Below are 21,380 nucleotides of genomic sequence, written 5' to 3'. Positions count from 1 at the left end.
TTGAATTTAGAGATGGTGTTCTTTTCTTTGAAGGCTTCATTTTGTTTTCTGTAAACACAGAGGGTGCGCCAGTTTGGGCTTATCTGTCCACAGGACGTTCTCTCGGAAGAATTTTGGCTTGTTATGGTGTGTTTTGGAAAATTCCAGTCTGGCTTTCACATGTCTCTCTCTCAGCAGTGGGGTCCTCCTGGGTCCCCTGTCAGTTGATCGAGGTTCTTTCTGCACCATTCAAACAACTTTTTTCTTGTAGCTACGTACAGGGAGGTTGGCCACAGTGTCGTGGGCCTCAAACTTTTCGATAACATGGGGTGCGGTGGACACAGGGACATTAATGTCTCTGGAGATGGACTTGTAGCCTTGAGATTGTAGCAAAGCAAGGACAATCCTGTGTCTGACAAATCTCTGCTTTTCCTTCTATTCTCCATGTTCAGTATGGTACACACAAGGACAGAAAACAGCAGAATGAGAATCAACTTTTCTCTATTTAAACTGGTTGAATGAGTTGCTTTTATATTGCAGGCACCTGCAACTCACCGCTGGTTAATTACAAACTAAAGGAGAATATACTTTGATTCAACACTCTCAACTTCTGAAAGGTTCCAATAATACTGCTCAAGTCCATTTTAGGATTTCTGTGTGGAATAAGATAACTTTTTCGATTTGTTCCACTGCAAATCAAAGAAATACATTTGTGAATACCAAAGAATTATTATAATTTCAACAATTTTCTGTATGAAATGGTGCATTATTTGGAAAAAAAAAAGTGCAACAATGCCACAATGACTGTGGCTGTGCTGATCATAAACACTGGCCGTGAAATGTAATTGGGGAGGGAGCTTGACGTGACACCTGCAATTCACAGACCTTTGGCCAACAGCCACGCCCACAGCCCAAAGACAGGCCTGCCCATTCCATTCGTCCAGGGAAAATCCTTCCATTTGATTGGTCTCCCTGCGATAAGGAAAGGCCTGCAGTGTGCAGCATCTCTCCAGGGGCTGGCACTTTCACCTATTTTATGCCACTTCAGGAAGTGGACTTTGACTCTGGGATATACTGGCAGAAAGTCTTGGATATCGGCCCTTTTTTCACCAAGAGTCGCCCTGGAATATGAAAGCCATCGAGGCGAAGACGATCTAAAGACAGGAGTGAGAAACGACTGACAGGTAAGGATGAGGCTGGAGTTACACATCTATCATTTACAATAGCTTATTTATCTTTGTGTTTGCGTTACATCTACATTTTCATTAAGGGGCTTGGTAATCTCAGCTATGTGATTGGAGTAAATCAGTCTTAAACTGTCTTCATCCTGCTGTATAGCTTTCGTTTTTACACTTCAACCTTTTAAGGTTATTTCTAAAAGTGTAATGATCCTGAAGGTAATTCTGAACTTCTAATTTGTTACTTATTTAATTCATCAACACTTCAGATCTTGTGTCCATACTCTGCGAAGTCACAAGTTTGATGTTTTATCAGTCTCAGTAATGACAATTAAAAATTAAACCACACTGATTGGCCATACGTAACCACAATAAGCACAAATGACTGCTTTTCATTATACAAGGTGTGCCCAACAGGGATGGAAATGTGTTTTGCTGCTGGATAAATACTGTACCTCCTGAGCAAATTTGTCTATAAACTGCATTCAAATTGCTGGAGGTATTGGTATAAACCACACAGAAAAGAGGCTAGCAGCTTGTATTGTATGAAATTTCTACATGCAAATACAGACATGTACTATAGTTTGCATACCGCTCGTGCCTGGCGGTAATCACAGTGGTATTTTCCTAAATCTGTTGAATGTTGTTCTTGATCTTTCTGGACGGGGGCCCAACCCGTTTGTTCGTCCAGGTGGTGTGAACAGATTTCCGGGCCCACCCTCCGTGTACACACGGTCAGCTTTCTGAGGCGTTATCCCTTTTGAGTTTGTATTTGTATGAAAGCAGACAAGAGCTGGAAGTCTGTTAACCAGACAGCTGCATCCGTGTTTAGACACAGGCGACTGTATCTAAACAAAGGCGCTGATTAAAATGACGTACATCTAGCAGACCGGAGAACCAACTCAAAATGTCTTCCCCGTTCACAATTTATAAACGTGACCACTTACAAATAGCCATTTATACTGCTTTCAATGCTAATTTATCTGCAGTTAAGACAGCCAGCCTGGAGAAGAATGCTGGTGAGATATATTTTAGTTTATGTAGCTCTGTTTTCGTATTACACTTTGAAACTGATAATCATCAGAAGCTACTGAGTTATCAGTGAAAGGTCAGTGTTTTGAGTGGCAGGTCAGGAGGGGTCTCAGAGCCTGTTACTGAGGGCAAGGACAAAGCGAGGTCATCACTGATGGGATGGATACGGAATAACTATTTAAATGATCACCCTGAGGTCGCATTTATGAGTCATTTATGAGGACTCATAAGCGATCGGTGATCAGAATTATGGTTTTGTTCTTACTGTTCCCTTTTAAACGAATAGAGCATAACTATTTTAGACAATTTACTGTCATCTTTTACGCTTTAGTTAGGTTAACATTAAGTCACCGTTAACATGAGGCTTCCTGATGACAGTAGCACATTACAGTTGACCTTTGTAAATATTTGAACAGAACGTGATCTTTAACCAGGGACTCTCCACTTCAAAGAAATGAATGTTAAGGAAAGCTGCACATTGTAGCCCTGAACAAAACACAGCTCTACATCTAATAAAAATACATCTTTCAGGTAATATCAAAAACAACATTAAGTCACAAACTAAATTGCACGTCTAATTACAGCACTTTTCCTGCTGTACATGTTGACCATAACTGGTGCGAGTTTGAAAAAACTGACTGTTCATTTCAGGCATTCCAGGTGATGACAGATACATTAGTGAGGTAATTGGTGAATGGGCATGCTTTTAATAGAATGGAAGGAACATTATAATTCCTGAAAAGTGAGGAAATTGCCTTTTGCCACAATTAATTGAACTGGATGAGCTTTTTTTAATATGCATGAATGTAAATTTCCCTGACACGGTTTGAATTGCAGGACACAGTTTTCATACACAATTATTATTTTGTCTTTGCGGTTAGTTGCTTTACCCTATTTTGTCACAACAGTCGCATGAATATTTATTCAGTTTCTCATTTTGAATCATTAGTGCATGTTTAATTTCAAGGGAAGCCTTGATTTTTCTATCAAATATGTCTGGGGAGATATGGAAAGACACCGTTAAGGCAGTTGTGTTTGCCTGCACAATATCAAATTCATACGCCACAGTATCTAATTTAAATATTAATATTTGCTCAGGCCATTTTTAATTTAAAGAACGTGTCAGAGACTTTTGTGGTCTACATATTGTAAATATTAATCAGACTTTCTTAGCGAAATAGTAATTGTGTTAATTTCCACACACGTACATGCACAAACACCCACTCTCTCACTCTCTCACTCTCTCTCTCTCGCTCTCGCCCTCACAAAAGCACTCAGATAAATCCATTTCTGTGTAGCATTTCGTAATATTCCATGGTTTACATTGGCCTTTTATGAGAACATTAATAATCCAAGATAAGAGGGTCAAGTCAGTGCACGACTGATAGCCTAAGCAAAGGAGGGCATGGCCGATTCCCAGAGGACCGCCCTTCTGTGATATGACACGGTGCCTGAGGGTGTTGTGTAAGATATTGGCTCCTGATTGGCTGTGCGTACTGTTACAGATCTGTGACTCCGCCCCCGCAGGATGTACGGGATCAGCAGGCCATTCAGCTATGACACCCCCGACTATGGAGGCTCTCTGCAGTCATAGTAAGCCCGGCCGTAGCCACCACTGAGGTCACCGAGGTCAGGTCCTCGGCCTTTTATCTCACACGTCCATTTCCTAAGCCCGTGTTTAATTTCATTCTTTGTGTGCGTGCGTGTGGTGTGTGTTTGTGTGTGTGCGTGCGTGTGGTGTGTGTTTGTGTGTGTGCGTTTTAGCGGCCTCTCACGTGAGCTGCCCTCCTCACAGAGATCCAGCATGTCCAGACCCAGCGGCAAGTCCATATACAGTAAGAAAAGCGCTGCTCTCAAACACAACACACACAGTCAGAGAGCCTGTTTCTCAAATGGCGCTGTATAACAACAAATAACACAAATAATGATTGATTGGTGGGCTGGTAGGCTGTCTGAGTGCTTCATTCATTCATGGTTACTGAAGTATCATTTCTCCATTAAGTTCAGATGAAGGAGATCAGACAACCAATTTAATCCATTGATTGTTTGGTGGTTGGTTAGTTGAGTTGACCGTTAGATTTTTTGGTTGATTGAAATACTGATTGCTCAACCGTTTGATTGATTGTGATGCCATTACTCCATTAAGTGCAGAGGAAGGAGTACTCCGAGTCCATAAACCGGCAACCAGATAACTTTCAGTACAGAGTTGAGGTGAGTCATTATGCTTGTATGTGTCCCTGCACCCACCATAACCCCTTCCTGTGATGTTGCCATTTCCTGGTTAATAGAAACCGACAGCACACCAGTGTTCCTCTATTCATTCCATCTTTGACTTTGAGCATTCTGTAACAATAGCTACACAGTTTGACTAACTGAAGTCTATACTGTTTTACTGAATTTATGTACAGTACCCCCTACTTCAGAAATATGATTTACATGCCACTTTCAGCATAATAGTGCCTGTTTAAAATAATTTATTTTATCAATTGTTCTTTTTGCACATCAGTAATATTGCAAGTGCCTTGTTGTCAGTGCCTGTATGTCAGTAATGCAGATATTGTGCTGCTGTCAGTGCTGTATGTCAGTGATGCAGAGGTTGTGCTGCTGTCAGTGCTGTATGTCAGTGATGCAGAGGCTGTGCTGCTGTCAGTGCTGTATATCAGTGATGCAGAGGCTGTGCTGCTGTACGTGCTGCCGTCAGTAATGCAAATGTTGTACTGCTGTCACTGCTGTATGTCAGCAAATCAGAGGCTGTGCTGCCGTCAGTGCTGTATGTCAGTGATGCAGAGGTTGTGCTGCTGTCAGTGCTGTATGTCAGTGATGCAGAGGCTGTGATGCTGTCAGTGCTATATATCAGTGATGCAGAGGCTGTGCTGCTGGCAGTGCTGCTGTCAGTGCTGTATGTCAGTAATGCAGGTGTTGTGCTGCTGTCAGTGTTGTATGTCAGCAAATCAGTGGCTGTGCTGCTGTCAGTGCTGTATGGCAGTGATGCAGAGGTTGTGCTGCTGTTAGTGCTGTATGTCAGTGATGCAGAGGCTGTGCTGCTGTCAGTGCCTGTATGTCAGTGCTGTATGTCAATAATGCAAAGGCTGTGCTGCTGTCAGTGCTGCTGTCAGTGATGCAGAGGTTGTGCTGTTGTCAGTGCTGTATGTCAGCAAATCAGACACTGTAATGCTGTCAGTGCTGCTGTCAGTGATGCAGAGGTTGTGCTGTTGTCAGTGCTGTGTGTCAGCAAATCAGACGCTGTAATGCTGTCAGTGCTGTATGTCAGTGATGCAGAGGTTGTGCTAATGTCAGTGCTGCTGTCAGTGATACAGAGGTTGTGCTGCTGTCAGTGCTGTATGTCAGTGGTACAGAGGCTGTGCTGCTGTCAGTACTGTATGTCAGTAATGCAAAGGCTGTGCTGCTGTCAGTGCTGTATGTTAGTGATGCAGAGGCTGTGCTGCTGTCAGTGCTGTATGTCAGTGATGCAGAGGCTGTGCTGTTGTCAGTGCTGTATGTCAGTGATGCAGAGGCTGTGCTGCTGTCAGTGCTGTATGTCAGTGATTCAAAGGTTGTGCTGTTGTCAGTTCCTGTATGTCAGTGATACAAAGGTTGTGCTGTTGTCAGTGCTGTATGTCAGTAATGCAAAGGCTGTGCTGCTGTCAGTGCTGCTGTCAGTGATTCAGAGGCTGTGCTGCTGTCAGTGCTGTATGTCAATAATGCAGATGTTGTGCTGCTGTCAGTGCTGTATGTCAGCAAATCAGAGGCTGTGCTGCTGTCAGTGCTGTATGTCAGTAATTCAGATGTTGTGCTGCTGTCAGTGCTGTATGTCAGTGATGCAGGGGCTGTGCTGTTGTCAGTGCCTGTATGTCAGTGATACAGAGACTGTGCTGCTGTCAGTGCTGTATGTCAGTGATGCAGAGATTGTGCTGCTGTCAGTGCTGTATGTCAGTGATGCAGAGGTTGTTCTGCTGTCAGTGCTGTATATCAGTGATGCAGAGGCTGTGCTGTTGTCCGTGATGCAGAGTCTAGGCTGCTGTCAGTACTGTATGTCAGTGATGCAGAGGTTGTGCTAATGTCAGTGCTGCTGTCAGTGATACAGAGGTTGTGCTGCTGTCAGTGCTGTATGTCAGTGGTACAGAGGCTGTGCTGCTGTCAGTACTGTATGTCAGTAATGCAAAGGCTGTGCTGCTGTCAGTGCTGTATGTTAGTGATGCAGAGGCTGTGCTGCTGTCAGTGCTGTATGTCAGTGATGCAGAGGCTGTGCTGTTGTCAGTGCTGTATGTCAGTGATGCAGAGGCTGTGCTGCTGTCAGTGCTGTATGTCAGTGATTCAAAGGTTGTGCTGTTGTCAGTTCCTGTATGTCAGTGATACAAAGGTTGTGCTGTTGTCAGTGCTGTATGTCAGTAATGCAAAGGCTGTGCTGCTGTCAGTGCTGCTGTCAGTGATTCAGAGGCTGTGCTGCTGTCAGTGCTGTATGTCAATAATGCAGATGTTGTGCTGCTGTCAGTGCTGTATGTCAGCAAATCAGAGGCTGTGCTGCTGTCAGTGCTGTATGTCAGTAATTCAGATGTTGTGCTGCTGTCAGTGCTGTATGTCAGTGATGCAGGGGCTGTGCTGTTGTCAGTGCCTGTATGTCAGTGATACAGAGACTGTGCTGCTGTCAGTGCTGTATGTCAGTGATGCAGAGATTGTGCTGCTGTCAGTGCTGTATGTCAGTGATGCAGAGGTTGTTCTGCTGTCAGTGCTGTATATCAGTGATGCAGAGGCTGTGCTGTTGTCCGTGATGCAGAGTCTAGGCTGCTGTCAGTACTGTATGTCAGTGATGCAGAGCTGGGATGCTGTCAGTGCTGCTGTCAGTGATACAGAGTCTGTGATGCAGTTAGTGTTGTATGTCAGTGATGCAGAGGTTGTTCAGTTGTCAGTGCTGTATGTCAGTAATAGAGGCTGTGCTGCTGTCAGTTCTGTATGTCAGTGATGGAGACTGTGCTGCTACAAGTGCTGTATGTCAGTGACCATGATGTTTTGCTGTTATGTCTGTATGTCTGATTTCCTGGCTCCCCCCAGCACCTGTTCACCTGTGAGATGGACGGGCAGGAGGTGCGGTCTCTGGATGACTGCATCGCCAGGCTCAAGGTGCTAGACTCAAAGGGACGAGTGTGGGGGCAGGAGATGATCCTGGAGGTGCGGGGGGGCAACCTGCAGCTGACCGACATCGAGACGAAGGTGGGCACGTGCTCAGGGGGTCAGGGGGTCATGGGTCATGGCCTCAGGGGTCATGGCCTCATTCTGGGAGAGAGGCAGATCTGCTACAGTTTCACTCTGGGGAATCCTGCGGTCTGATTGGTTATGTTCATAGGGTTGTTTTGAGACAGTTATGGGATAGTGGCAGTTATGTGTACAGGACAAGTGAACATGATGTCTTTGGATATAAGTAGGCTTCCTGACTGGGCTGAAAATGTAGACAAGAGCCTCTTTTTGAACTATAAACACATTTTTAGAACAAGCAATGGCTACGCAATGTTGTGGTTTTGACTTGTGAGTGTCAATCTTTTTCTTTTCCCCTAAGAATTTCCCATATATTTCAGCACAGACTCAAGTATCATTAATTTGTATCAAACTAAAAGTAAACTAGCCATCTGAGCAAGTAGAGCTGGTTAGTTACGGTTTGACACTAATGCATGGATTTGCCACAATCTGTAATGTTTAATTGAATTTACTTACCTGCACCTCTCTCTTGCTATCTCTCATTCGTTTTCTTTCTTTCTTTTATCACTTTCTGTATCTTCATTCCTTCCTCCTATCTCTCTGCTCCGCTCCACCCTTTCTCCCTTCGCCTCATTTGCTCCCTTCATTCCTCCATCCTCCCTCGTTTTTCCCTCCTACGCCCCCCCCACCTGCTCCCCCATATTTCTGGGGTACAGGGAGAACTGGAGTCCCTGGCTCTGGGCAACATCACACAGATCAAGGCCATCCTGGACAGCTGTGCGTACAACTCCCTCCTGACGATCACCGTGAAGCAGTGGAGAGGGCCGGAGAGCAAAGTCTACATGTTCCAGTGTGAGGAAGTCGGGGTGAGGAAGCTTTTAACTGACTCAAAGTCCATCTGAGCGCCGCCGTCAGCCTCGTCAGCACTAAAGAGCGACCTTTCACCCTGATTCCCTCTCAAGGAAGACTCGGGAATCAGTGGCAGAAATGATTCATGGGTGAACCCATAGGCAGAGCTCTTAGAAATTTATGGGCGTGATCAGACCTGGATTAAATATGCATATGAAATGCTTTTCTCTCTTTAGATAATAAAGAGATGAAATAGGGTAGTTATCAATTTTTTTTTTTAATTGTGGCTATTTATTTACTATTAAAAACCCACAATCAAATGAAAAATGTCCCATTTATTTACAGGACTTTTTCCTGTAAATTGTTTTTATCCGGAACGCACTGTGAATACTTGGAAGTTCTAATAATAACGAATACAATTTCAAGAGGAGCATACACAATATTAAAATACATTTTTGCAGCCATCATCTTGAAGAATGGCCGGGCTTGTTGAACTTGTGATGGACTTCAGCGTTCTGTGTAATTCACAGGCAGAGAACATCAAAAACGACCTGGAGAAAGCAGCGCAGTATCCAAGAGAAGATGTGGGTGATCCTTACTGGAAAGACCATAACATCAGGTAGGGTCCCCATAGGGGAAACCAGCACAACATCAGGTAGAGTCCCCATAGGGGAAACCAGCACAACATCAGGTAGGGTCCTCATAGGGGAAACCAGCACAACATCAGGTAGAGTCCTCATAGGGGAAACCAGCACAACATCAGGTAGGGTCCTCATAGGGGAAACCAGCACAACATCAGGTAGGGTCCTCATAGGGGAAACCAGCACAACATCAGGTAGGGTCCTCATAGGGGAAACCAGCACAACATCAGGTAGGGTCCCCATAGGGAAAACCAGCACAACATCAGGTAGGGGCCCCATAGAAGAAACCAGAACATCATCAGGTAGAGTTCAATACAGGAGACCAGTATATAATGCAGAGTTTTACATAGACCAGTAGAACACCAGGTACAGGCTCATAAAGAACATACCTGTAATACTTCCTAGACTGTAGTGAAATGAAAAAACAATAAGACTCCCTCACACGGGAGACAGGTACATCTTACACCTGTACCATCATATACCATATTTTTTCCTAAAAAAATAATTTCCACAAAAAGCACTGAAAAAGTACTCTCGGAGGACATACAAAAAGAAAGTTTTTTTATTATTGTTACTATTATTAAATATGCAGTTATTCTGAAGTATTCCCTTAAAATATGCTGGTTTTGTCCGAAAAAATAATTAAACATCAATGCAAATTAAGTGTGCCTTTTGAATAAAATACAGATTGTGATAGACTGTGATCCTACATACTCATAAATAGAAGGATCCTTATATTGCACGGAGGAGATTGCAATAATCAAACAGAGCTGGAGACTGAGCATGTCACATACGGACTTTCTATTGGGTAATCAAACTGCAGCTGATCTTGTGACTCAGATGGGTGTGGGTTGAAACCACAGCCAAAAATGCTCACTCCCAAGTGATCATAGCAACCTTTGATTACCACTAAGGTCAACATATGAAAATGCAAGTGGCTGATTAGGCAATAAATTTTGTCTGTGTTACGCCAAAGTCACATGACATTTTTCCATCTAAGTCTACTTTGGCAATCTAGTTGAACTATTAATGCCGCAATATGATGAATTGTGGCCGGCAGTGTAGAATAATGGGTAAGGAGCTGGTCTTGAAACCTAAAGCTCATCCTGGGTAGGACACTGCCATTGTACCCTCGAGCAAGGTACTTAACCTGCATTGCTTCAGTATATATCCAGCTGTATAAATGGATGTATTTATTTTTAGTTCTGCATTAGTTCCGTTTAGCTCCAATTGCCCACATGCTCTAAAAATCATTCCCAGTATTTCTACCCCACAGAGACAATCTGGAAAACATCATCGGTCAGCATGTTCCCGGAGGTTTCCAGAAACCCAGGCCTCCTGACATGCAGCCTGACCAATTTGGACCCCCTCCCAATTACCCCCCGCCACAGTGGAACAACCCAGAATATGGTGGGTCAGTGGACGTGACTCCAGGACAATCAAGAAAGAGTGGAGAAGAGTCCAGCCTAGTCGAGTCCCTGTTCATATTAAACATGTTACAAATGGCTCTTAAAGTACTGGTTCTATCTAATGGAATTGTCCATAAGGCCTTATCTAGTAGAAGTGTCTAGTGGAATTTGTGCATTTGTTCCTGGAATAGAAAATGGGACACCTGCAATGACCACAAGTGGTAGTATGTTCAGGCTTTTGGACTTGTTTGTTGTGTTGGTTTGAACCCCAGGTGAGATGATAATGGGTGAAAATATCACAGAAAGTACACTTAGTGGAACTAAACATGTTAACAGAGAGTTGCTGTTGTATCTTAAAAACCATAACTGCTTCAGTAAAATATGTTTATAGAAAATGCCTAAAAATGTAGACCAGTGGTGGCCAACCCTGTTCCTGGAGATCTATCATCCTGTAGGTTTTTTTTTGCCATACCTGACTCTACTAATTAACAGCTCAACAAGGTGTTGAATGAGGTGTGCTTTGTTAGGGTTGTAGTGAAAACCTACAGGACGGTAGATCTCCAGGAACAGGGTTGGTTGCAGCTGATGCAGGCTAATGGATAGGCCATCTCGTGGATGTGGATTTATGATAATCATTGAAGGACATCTAATTTGTCTCTCTGTGTGTACCCTAGATCAGCGGGGTAGCCCCCCTCCCCTGTACATCCCCAGAGAGGAGCCAAGCTACCTCGCAGTGATGCCCTCGTCCTGGCAAGATGACCCCCCCAGGCAGGAAGGCCCCCCTAAACCCCAGTACACCAACACCCAGAGGAACGTGGTCAGTGTCTTGGCCAGAGCAGGCCAAAGTTCCTTACACCCCGCCCACTAAAATGCACTAAACCCTCAAGCCCCACCCAAAGAACACCTCATCCCAACACACTGTCAGCAACACACCCTCAAACCCCACCCCAAGAACACCTCACCCCCACACACTGTCAGCAACACACCCTCAAACCCCACCCCAAGAACACCTCACCCCCACACACTGCCAGCAACACACCCTCAAACCTCACCCCAAGAACACCTCACTACAACTCTGGAGGATGAGGCTCCTGGTTTCTTTGTATGTTTATGGTACAGAGAATCAGAGTGTAATGTAATCAGGGCACCAGCCCAACACAAGGAGAAAACTGACATTGCATAAGGAGGACAGAACTTCCCCAACCTTGCACATCCTTCTGCAATAGGTCATATGGTCACATTGATCATCATCTTAATCATCCGTCATCATAACATGCAACACGGAAGGTCTGGGATGGGTGCCTTAACTATAATCAACAATGTTTAACTCACTGAGATGAAAGAGTTAAAGAGAGAAAGTGCAAGGACTACAGATTTCATTTCTCACAAAGCAATTACAACTGCAGAAATTTGGTTAAATGCTTTAATAAAATGGCTATTTCTATACTCATGTGCTCAATACACATGACTGTACCAGCTATTTACACTCTCTCTGGCGTGCAACCCCGCAGGAGATCCTGAACCACATTCTGAGCGACACAGAGCTCTTTGTGGAGAAAGTCACAGCAGCAATGCCCAAAGAAAATTCAAAGAAGAAGAGCAAAAAGAAAAACAAGGACCAAGGTCGTATTTTAGAGGTTCTAATAGTTTTTTTAAAACACGGAACACCAGAGCAGTCTGGTGTGTTAATTGGCAAGAAAAAGGCTGTGTTCTTGCCTCTCACTAATTAATTATTTGATTATCTGCTGGCTAATTGCCTGTAAGTATACCATGTGGCCAACCTTGGTTGCAATGCATAAGCCTAAATATTGTCTTTCACTTTTTGTTCTGGTTTTTACAGTATTTTTTTAATTATTTTTTTTATACATGTATACTTCTACCAATTACAGTTAAAGCTTGGATGTATAATCTAAATGTGAATTATCTATATACCTATCTAATTTCATATATATGAAAATAATATATATAAATAATTCACATAGCTCGAATATATATATATATATATATATATATATGTGTGTGTGTATATATGAAATTAGATAGGTATATAGATAATTTACATTTAGATTAATATGATGAGCAGCCACTCATTTCACATGCTTCGGCACAAGCTTGTCTGTGAAGAACTTTACCATGCAAGCATGATTGGGCATTCCAAATTTTGGAGGAAAAGTGGTTAAAATGTGAAAAAGAGTAAAGTGTGAAAACTAATTTAGTGCATCGCCTTCCTCTTTACAGGTAATGCAAGTATGCCGCCTCCAGAAGAATTTGTCGATTGCCTGAAGAAGATTAAGTATGGATTCAATCTTCTGGTATGTTCCACTGCCATCATGGAGCTCTGGCATAGGTTCATGGGGACAGCAGTCGTTACACTGTCATGCATCCAACCCCCCTAATGCTGTCAAAACCACTCCTTCCATCTAACAAAGATGATCTCTGCCAGCTTGTTGGGTGTTCTCATAATCCCAATCCCAATCCCAAACCCAATTCCAATCCCAAATGAGAAGTTGAGGGTGGTGACTCTTTAGAACCTGTCCTTTTTTTAGCATATTACATTAGCCATTTTCAAACATGCGTGCAAAGTGGTCCTAAAAAAGGTTAAACAACGCAGAACAGCGTTTCCCAACATGCACCCCCCTCCCTGTGCGTAGCATCACTCACTGCCCTGTCTCGCTTGAAAATATAGGCCTAAAATTTATCCATTTAGGTGCATGTATATCAGTCCAATGTCAGACATAAAGCAGACAGACGGCAGTTATGTTACTGTTAGTGGTTTTCCAGAACATTCCCTGTGTAGAGAATATGCACAGTGGCCTCTGTGACTCAGGATTCTCACTAATCTTCCTCCCTTGCTCCTGCCAGGCCAAACTGAACGGTATCCTCAACAACCCCAGTGCCCCAGACTTTGTACATATCCTCTTCTCCGTCCTGGAATTTGTAAGTTTGCGGCCATTTTGCAAGGCCTGTACGACCAATCACATCCGCTCTACTGCACTGTATTTTGTGTCATCCTTAAATTTTCCACAATTTCCTCATAAAATGAAATGAGTTACACTCGGAGTCCTGATAGCATCGTAAACACGATTCAGATATCGGAGCGAGCCTACTGTACATCAAAAAAACGTAGCGAATCTTTGCAAGAAGGTGTGTTCTGAAAGAAACAAAGACAGAGAATAGGTTTCCAGACATCAAGCACAGCACACGTCGTTCTAAATGCACAGATCGGTAGCTGAATGGTTAAACAACGCCAAGGGTAGCTCTCCTTAAGCTCTGTACACAAGGCCTGCATTCAAAGATGAAGTGGACGTGGTGTTCCACAACACAATAGGCCCTTTCAAAAATGAAGTAAAAGCAAGAACACACCGCGATCCACCGTAACAAAACAGACAAAGCACAAGCAACAGACACAGGCACACACGGGCAGGCAGACACACACGATGACCAAGAGGTTAATGTGAAATACTGTCTTGGGAAGGAAATAACGACCCATTATGGACGTTTCACTCACCAAGCTTTCCGTTCAGTTCGCATAGCTCAGTCCATGCTATAGACTGATGTTGTCCATGTGTTCATGCTTGCATGCATTGTTTTTGTGTCTGTCCCAAGCTTGTACCCGTGTTGTCTTTCTGTGAAAAGGGCGTGTCTCTTTCCCCCGGTACGTTTCGGTGTCCTTTGATGTGAAATGTGAAGCTGCACGTTCTCGCCCCTCCAGCTGGTGTCGCAGTGCCCCCGGGACGTCCCCCCCTCGGTCGTCGTGCCCCTGCTGGTGGAGCAGTCCCTGCAGTTCCTCAGCAAGGAGGTCACCCCGGAGGAGGACAAGCTCTGGATCTCCCTGGGAGACACGTGGAACATCCCCAGGTAGGACGTCCCGCCCCAAACCTCCCTCCTGGGATTGCTTTGTGAAAAGAAAGGATTAAGGTCTTTCTTTAACTCTGCTGTCACTGTCTGGCTTTCACTCATGGGAGTTTTTGGAAAGGTGCAGTAGGCTCAGGTAGTCGCGATAGTCCATGTACATCATACATGTGTGTTCCAGACTGCACTTGCATCCCAAGTTTCAGTTTTCCGGGGAATGTGGCCAATATTTGTTTTCCAAAAACAAAATGCAGTGATGCATGCTATAATGGTGGCCTTATTCAATATTGAGGTGGGCTGTGGAGCAGGGTGGTTGTATGTTTATGAACTTGATACAATTTAACACTGGTTCTTTGCCAAATAAATTACATTTGTGACACATGGTAGAAATACTGATTTTGTGTAATTATTCACAAGAGTACTGTGGGCAGGATGGAGTAACCCATTTCACCCATTTTTGGCTGACATACAGGACTGTTTGTGGCCTTACCCATTGCATGTAATGGAAAGGCTCACTATGCCTGCGTTTTTTCCAGATCAAAATGGCCGAATGGAGACCAGCTCCCGGCCTACATCCCAACCTTCTCCGACGGCTGGCAGCCTCCGCCCCCGAGGATGGCCCCGCCCGAAACCCGGCAGGCTCCTGGGAGGAGCAGCCAGCGCCCCGCCTCGGAGAGACCGGCCCAGAACGCACCTGAGCAGGTAAACATTTGGAGACCCGTGGCCTCAGCTTCACCACACGGGCACGCCCAAACCTGAAATACAGGGACATTCATACAGGATGTGTTGTGTTAAAGGGAACTCCGCCTGTTAAGACTTGTAGGGCTTAATGCGTTCTAAATCCCCTCAATTATGGAAATATGTTGTAAAAACCACACAAAATTTCAGTTATTTACAAAAACCGAAGCCTTTAATAGAAAATTTGACCAATGGAGATGGAAGGTAACTCAGTTGTTTTGTCCAGCAGTTGCGGTTATTAATAGTGAAAAATATTAATACAATGGCACAGAATTTGTGTGTGATGTGATACACGGGATAGCTGTGATTAGGATGGAATTAGAATGGCTAAACACCTTAGTGTTTCAGCACGTATTGTCATTAGGGATTATGCACATGAAGGAGGTGCTATCATCGGCTTAAGCTCATACGTCGTGGATAAGTGATAACGTTACGTTTAAATTAACGGGGATGACGTACCCGTTTCAGTTACGCTAAAAACGAGTTTGATCCATATGGTCGAGTGACTTTGAATGGCTGCTGCTAGAAAGCGGAACTCTTTACAGCAGGGAACTTCTCCACCTCTGTTGGCATAGACGAGCAGTTGCCACACAGACACCATCTCTTATGCCCTGCTCTCGTCTCCTCTGGCCTCCGATATTCATTGTTTTGATTTATTTGATGAGGGCTGTCCTCGGTGCTTTCCTGCTGAGTAATGTCCCGCTCTGGCTTGAATTGAAAAGGCTGAACAGAAGGCATTTTCAATGCGGCTCAATGGACAAGAGCAATGGCCCGGGAGTCGTCACTACCCAGAGTGCATTGCGGCGGTAACAACTATGGCGACCTACGAGTCGAAAGATAAAAATAAAAAGAAATTTAAATAACAAAAATCTTTCATGTGTTTTTTATGACATATTTATATAATTGAAGGCATTTACTCCATATTAAGGCCTACAAGTCTTAACGTGCGTTCCCATTAGAGCTTGTGTTTCAGGTATAAAAGGTGAAACACAAATAGGATTCTACAAACTTAAATCTGACAGTGGAATCACATTAGTTAGGAGCTGGGCCTTCCACTTTAATATATGGTCCTTACATCAGTCATTTCTGCTGTTAACCATTTGTATTGAAATGTACGCAGTTTTTGCTTACAAAATGCTTCTTAAATAAAATATACCACCAACCGTATGGGAAAATATTACATTTTTATTATTTTTTAAAATGTATCTGTCTTCTTCATTGATTATAATACACTCTAATTCTGTCGAGAAGAAAAACTTGAGGTCAAATTTGCAAAAGGGTTAAACAGATGCCAAAGTTTTTTGCATATACAAACCAATATCTTGATCAGTGAAATCATCGGAAATACTGGTTTGTCTGAAGTAAAAATATTTAGTAGCTCAAATTTTAGTTGCTACACACTAAAACGTTCAGTTAAATTGGCCTTTTGTAGGTGGAAGGATGGAATCTTTAGGTGTTATCATTTTGAGCTGAATCTATTCATTTGACCTTTTCTTTATAGAATTTCAGTCCGTGGAGTTCTCCCCCAGCACGGTAAGAGAATATGACACTGAGAACATTGCTTCCCAACTGAGCGGCATGAATGGGCTCAGAGTCAGACTGGATCCTAAAGCAGCTAATTCAGCGTAGCATAACTCCGGTCCTGGAGGGCCGGTCTGCATGCTGGGTTTTGTTCCATCCAGTTAAATTAGTTTTAGTTTCCTGACAACTATGAACTACACCGGTTCGCTCCTGTACTTGACCGCTGTACAATCGTTAGGATACACGCAGTCTGCGGCTGTAGCTGGTGCTTATACAAACGTCAGATCAGGATATGATTGAGCCAGTTAAATAATTTAGAGCAGAAGTTGGCACAGAATCCCAACACTGGCCCTTGTTGCGCACCCCTAAGTTAATTATACACAAGGTTTACAGCAAGGGTGGGCCTGTATGACTATATTCGTTTCTGGATTGCATGCCAGCTTCTGGCCTTTAATGATTTAATTACCCCCGTCATTTGTTCCTTCACATTTTGGCCAAGTTTTTTTGATACGCTTTGTCAATAACAGCTGAAGACTTTTGTCCCTGTATGACACACTTCACTCTGGTCTAATCTACAGTTCAATTAGACCAGAGTGAATCTAGATTTTGAAAATGTTCCTAAGAAAAACCAATATGGGATTCATGACACGTGCAGACCTTTCTTTTTGTTGCATATCCCAGGTGCATGAGATGATGAATGCTGACTGTTTGTAAATTTTATGCACAATCCTGTTCATGTGATTAGCAAAAGGAAACAGCCAAGTACAAATAACAAATACAAATAAATTTAAAAAAGGATGAATGCTGAAACGTCCTGGAAAGTTCTTACACACAGCTTACGAACAAATGTGATCGTACACACATTTCGTGAATGAGGCCCAATGTGTGGACAATATATTTCATAATACTATTAGTACACTCATGGCTTAGTAGTTTTTATATACCTGTACATTTAGTATTTCATCATCAAGCTCCATGGAGCCATGGACCCTGTATAGACTTGAGTAGTGTCATCTTTGTTTCTTTATGAATGAACTGAGGGTGTGTGCGTGTGTGCCTGTGTGCGCACGTGCGTTTGTGTGCGCGTGTGTGTGTGTCTGCGCTTGGGTTGGGTTTTTGTGTTGCAGCTCCAGTCAGATGCTGCAGATGCGTGTAATTTATGACTTCATGGCGAGGAACCACCAGGAGCTGAGTGTCATGAAGGGGGATGTAGTGCAGGTGAGCAGCGATGCAGCCAGACAAGATCCTCACTGAATCCAACAGAGCCATGATTACAGTTCATACGATCAGGAGAGATTCACTGAATCCAACAGACCCATGATTACAGTGCACATGAGCAGGAGAGTCTCACTGAATCCAACAGACCCAGGATTACAGTTTACATGAGCAGAAGAGTCTCCCTGAATCCAACAGAGCCATGATTACAGTGCACATGAGCAGGAGAGATTCACTGAATCCAACACAGCCATGATTACAGTGGTGATATGTGGGATGAAAATGTGTGTGTTGCAGGTCCTGGATCAGTCGAGGCAGTGGTGGAAGGTCCAAAACCGCCGGGGCGAGAAGGGGCACGTGCCCCAGAACGTGCTGGAGCCCCTGGATGGGGGAGGGGCCCCAGGGGGACCCCAGGTGAGGCTCGGCACAGATGGGACTACAGGGGGCCCGAAGACCCCAACCATGCTAACATCAGATCCAACACTTTGCGTGTACATGAGGGTTACAGCACAGTGTGTGATCGAACCCTGGAGTGCACCAACCTGGTGCCATGTTATGCATGCAACCTCTAGCAGTCCGGGATGCATAAGCTCAGCCCTTGTTTATAAGATGCTGAATTCATACAGAGATCTGAGATGTTGTTTAGAAATAGTGACTGATCCTGTGAGGATCTTGGCTGGCTGAGGTCCATCTTGGAATAATAACAATGATAATAATAATAATAGTAATGCTAACAATAATAATAATCGCAACAGCATTAACAATAGATTATGTAGTGATTTTTTTTTACTTAGCCTATGCTTACTGTGTGAAATAGACTTGATGCTCGTGGTTATGCATAACTGATACTTCATGAAAAGTGTATCTTATTCTGTTTTGTAGTTGTTCCGATGATCTTCGGTATGTACTTATTGTATGTCGCTTTGGATAAAAGCACCTGCAAAATAAATGCAATGTGACTTTCTTATGATTTCAAAAGTCCTTTGCAATTCAGGGAGAAAATTCACCTTAACCGCCACCAGTGAGTAGCTTGTGCTCACCGCCCCCTTAAAGAGGCGTAAAGAAGAGTGCAGTGTGCAGGGGTGTTGCCTTGTCCTGTGGTGGCCCACCACTCACCCCTCCGTCTCTCCCGCAGGGCCGGAACTCCCCCCCGCTGCTCAACAAAATGTCCCGACCCGAGGAGGTCACGGCCTGGCTGGAGTACAAGGGCTTCTCCAAAATGTAAGGCGCGGGGCCAGAGATCTGTGTCCGTTTCCCCTCAGTAGCACTTCTGTGTCTTCCTGATTTTCTGTCTATCCTCCTTTTCTCTTTCATGATTTTAACTCCATTTCATACGTCTCTCTTTATTGTTAACAACGTGTAGTTCGTTTTTTTTTTTTTTTTTACAAAGCTGTGTTACTTTCCCAGGTATTGAGTTTCCACTTTTTAGAAAACGGTGCAGTTTCAAGACCCCATAACCTTTCTACAGATTTCCCCCAGGGTTCAGTTTTTGGCCCTCTCCTTTTCTCTACATACAGAATCTCCTCCCATGGCTCGTACTGTAGTAGTCTCGAGCTGGATGGCAAACCATCACCTAAAGCTACGCCAAGCATCAACTTGGCTAAAAGAGATTCTATACTTCCCAGCCAAATCTAGGCATGGGCAATATAAGCGGTTTGGGTGGGGCGGGGGGGGGGGGGGGGGGGGGGCGAAGGAAGGGAAAAGAAATTGGGGAAATGGAACACCTTGAATTCATGACTGGTAAATGGGCTGCATTTATATAGCGCTTTTATCCAATTGATGCCTCTCATTCACCCATTCACACACACACACTCACACACCAACGATGAAAGGCTGCCATGCAAGGTACCAATCAGCTCGTTGGGAGCAATTAGGGGTTAGGTGTCTTGCTCAGGGACACACTTCGACACGCCCAGGGCGGGGGATCAAACCGGCAACCCTCCAACTGCCTAAACCTGTACACTTACGCAAGTCCCTCTGGATGAGAAGGGCTCCCTGATGCCTGACTGTGTCTGTAAACTGCCCCTCTCTCTGCAGGACGGTCCGGACCATCGGTGCGCTGAACGGAGCGCTGCTCCTGGGCATGTCGCGGGACGAGCTACGGGCCGTGTGTCCCGAGGAGGGGGGCAGGGTGTTCTTCCAGCTGCAGGCCGTCAAATCCGCCCTGGCGGTGAGTCCTCAACATGCCCCAGCACAGACCCCACACATACCCCAGCACCTACCCCAGCACCTACCCCAGCACCTACTCCAGCACATACCCCAGCACAGACCCCAGCACAGACCCCAGAACATACCCCAGAACATACCCCAGCACAGACCCCAGCACATACCCCAGCACCTACCCCAGCACACACCCCAGCACATACCCCAGCACCTACCCCAGCACCTACCCCAGAACATACCCCAGCACACACCCCAGCACACACCCCAGAACATACCCCAGCACAGACCCCAGAACATACCCCAGCACAGACCCCAGCACACACCCCAGCACCTACCCCAGCACATACCCCAGCACAAACCCCAGCACATACCCCAGCACAGACCCCAGAACATACCCCAGAACATACCCAAGCACCTACCCCAGCACCTACCCCAGAACATACCCCAGCACATACCCCAGCACACACCCCAGCACATACCCCAGAACATACCCCAGCACATACCCCAGAACATAACCCAGCACATACCCCATCACATACCCCAGAACATAACCCAGCACATACCCCAGCACATACCCCAGCACCTACCCCAGCACACATCACTAACGCACAAATAACTACTGAACTAATTATAAACACGTCAACGACTGCTCAACCAATCCCTAACACACTAACCACTGACTCTCCAATAACTGACACGGCAATATCCACCCATCTTTATTCCTGGCAGCGATTGGTGTGCACAACACCTCCACAGCACGCCAATCAACATCACTGCTTAGCCAATCACTGAGAGCACATCAATCGCCGTTCCGCCAATACGTATCAATACCTTTCCTCTGCAGCTGGCCAGCGAGAGTGGACACAACCAGTACAATGGGCGTTAGGTACGATCTGCGTGAGAGAGAGAGCGAGCAGCGGGGACAGGAGGCCGCGTCTCCACAAGAGCAGACGACCGGGTGCAAAAGTGACCAAATGAAGGAAGAGAATGCTCCACATAACCCAACTGCACACTCCTCACCAATCACAGACCATCCCTGCTGCATGTACACAAGCAAACTGCACACTCCTCACCAATCACAGACCATCCCTGCTGCATGTCATAGCTTACCCATGCACAACCGTGTAATTACCTGTATCTTATTTATGTAGACAGATCATTATTAACCATAAACTAAGTTAAAGAAGCTGAATAATGCTGTGGAAAATATGTTGAGTTTGAAGAGCTAAGAAGATAAATCTGTCAAGATAAATCATCCTCTTCACTGCCATCTTCACTATAGCCCAAATGTGATCAGTACGCTTGTAGATTAACAAATTCATTTTCAGGTCTTGAAAGTGGAATAAATTTGCTTTTACTATTAAATATAACTGATTATTTCCAGAAGAGCACTTTCTTTCTCTGATTCCAACTTTTCAATGGTATTTGCTATACACCATTGGTAATGGGACAATAATGTCACCAATTAAATTTATGCAATTTGGTACTGGCACGCAGTCAGCAACACTTTTAAACTTAGAAGACTTAAAAACGGCACAGGTTGAATGTTGCGTGTTACCAGGGGAGAGTTTTCATGAAGGAGGATTAAGGAGTTCAGCTATTTTTCATGAATA

The 21,380-nt window shown here is 44.5% G+C and overlaps 1 protein-coding gene across 1 annotated transcript; it reads left to right on the top strand.

Annotated features, from left to right (window-relative positions):
• Positions 1–1,011: 1,011 nt before the first annotated feature.
• Positions 1,012–21,153, top strand: eps8l3b (EPS8-like 3b). Its single transcript, XM_035381840.1, has 20 exons — positions 1,012–1,163; positions 3,695–3,782; positions 3,954–4,024; positions 4,336–4,400; positions 7,239–7,397; positions 8,096–8,245; positions 8,759–8,847; positions 10,146–10,279; positions 10,953–11,095; positions 11,790–11,901; positions 12,517–12,590; positions 13,141–13,215; positions 13,991–14,136; positions 14,667–14,832; positions 16,370–16,401; positions 17,517–17,607; positions 17,902–18,018; positions 18,740–18,825; positions 19,642–19,774; positions 20,612–21,153. The coding sequence occupies exons 2-20, from the start codon at positions 3,718–3,720 to the stop codon at positions 20,651–20,653; spliced, it is 1,950 nt and encodes a 649-aa protein (XP_035237731.1). The 5' UTR covers positions 1,012–1,163; positions 3,695–3,717; the 3' UTR covers positions 20,654–21,153.
• The last annotated feature ends 227 nt before the right edge of the window (positions 21,154–21,380 follow it).

The sequence above is a fragment of the Anguilla anguilla genome, chromosome 11, assembly GCF_013347855.1.
Source record: "Anguilla anguilla isolate fAngAng1 chromosome 11, fAngAng1.pri, whole genome shotgun sequence".
Taxonomy (NCBI): domain Eukaryota; kingdom Metazoa; phylum Chordata; class Actinopteri; order Anguilliformes; family Anguillidae; genus Anguilla; species Anguilla anguilla.
The sequence above is the reverse complement of the archived record's forward strand: the minus strand, read 5'-3'. Positions and strand labels throughout refer to the sequence as shown.

Coding starts and splice junctions, on each gene's coding strand:
- eps8l3b (XM_035381840.1), top strand. CDS start 3,718: ATGTACGGGATCAGCAGGCCATTCAGCTATGACACCCCCGACTATGGA. Junction 3,783..3,953: donor GGAGGCTCTCTGCAGTCATA/GTAAGCCCGGCC, acceptor TGTGCGTTTTAG/CGGCCTCTCACGTGAGCTGC. Junction 7,398..8,095: donor TGACCGACATCGAGACGAAG/GTGGGCACGTGC, acceptor TCTGGGGTACAG/GGAGAACTGGAGTCCCTGGC.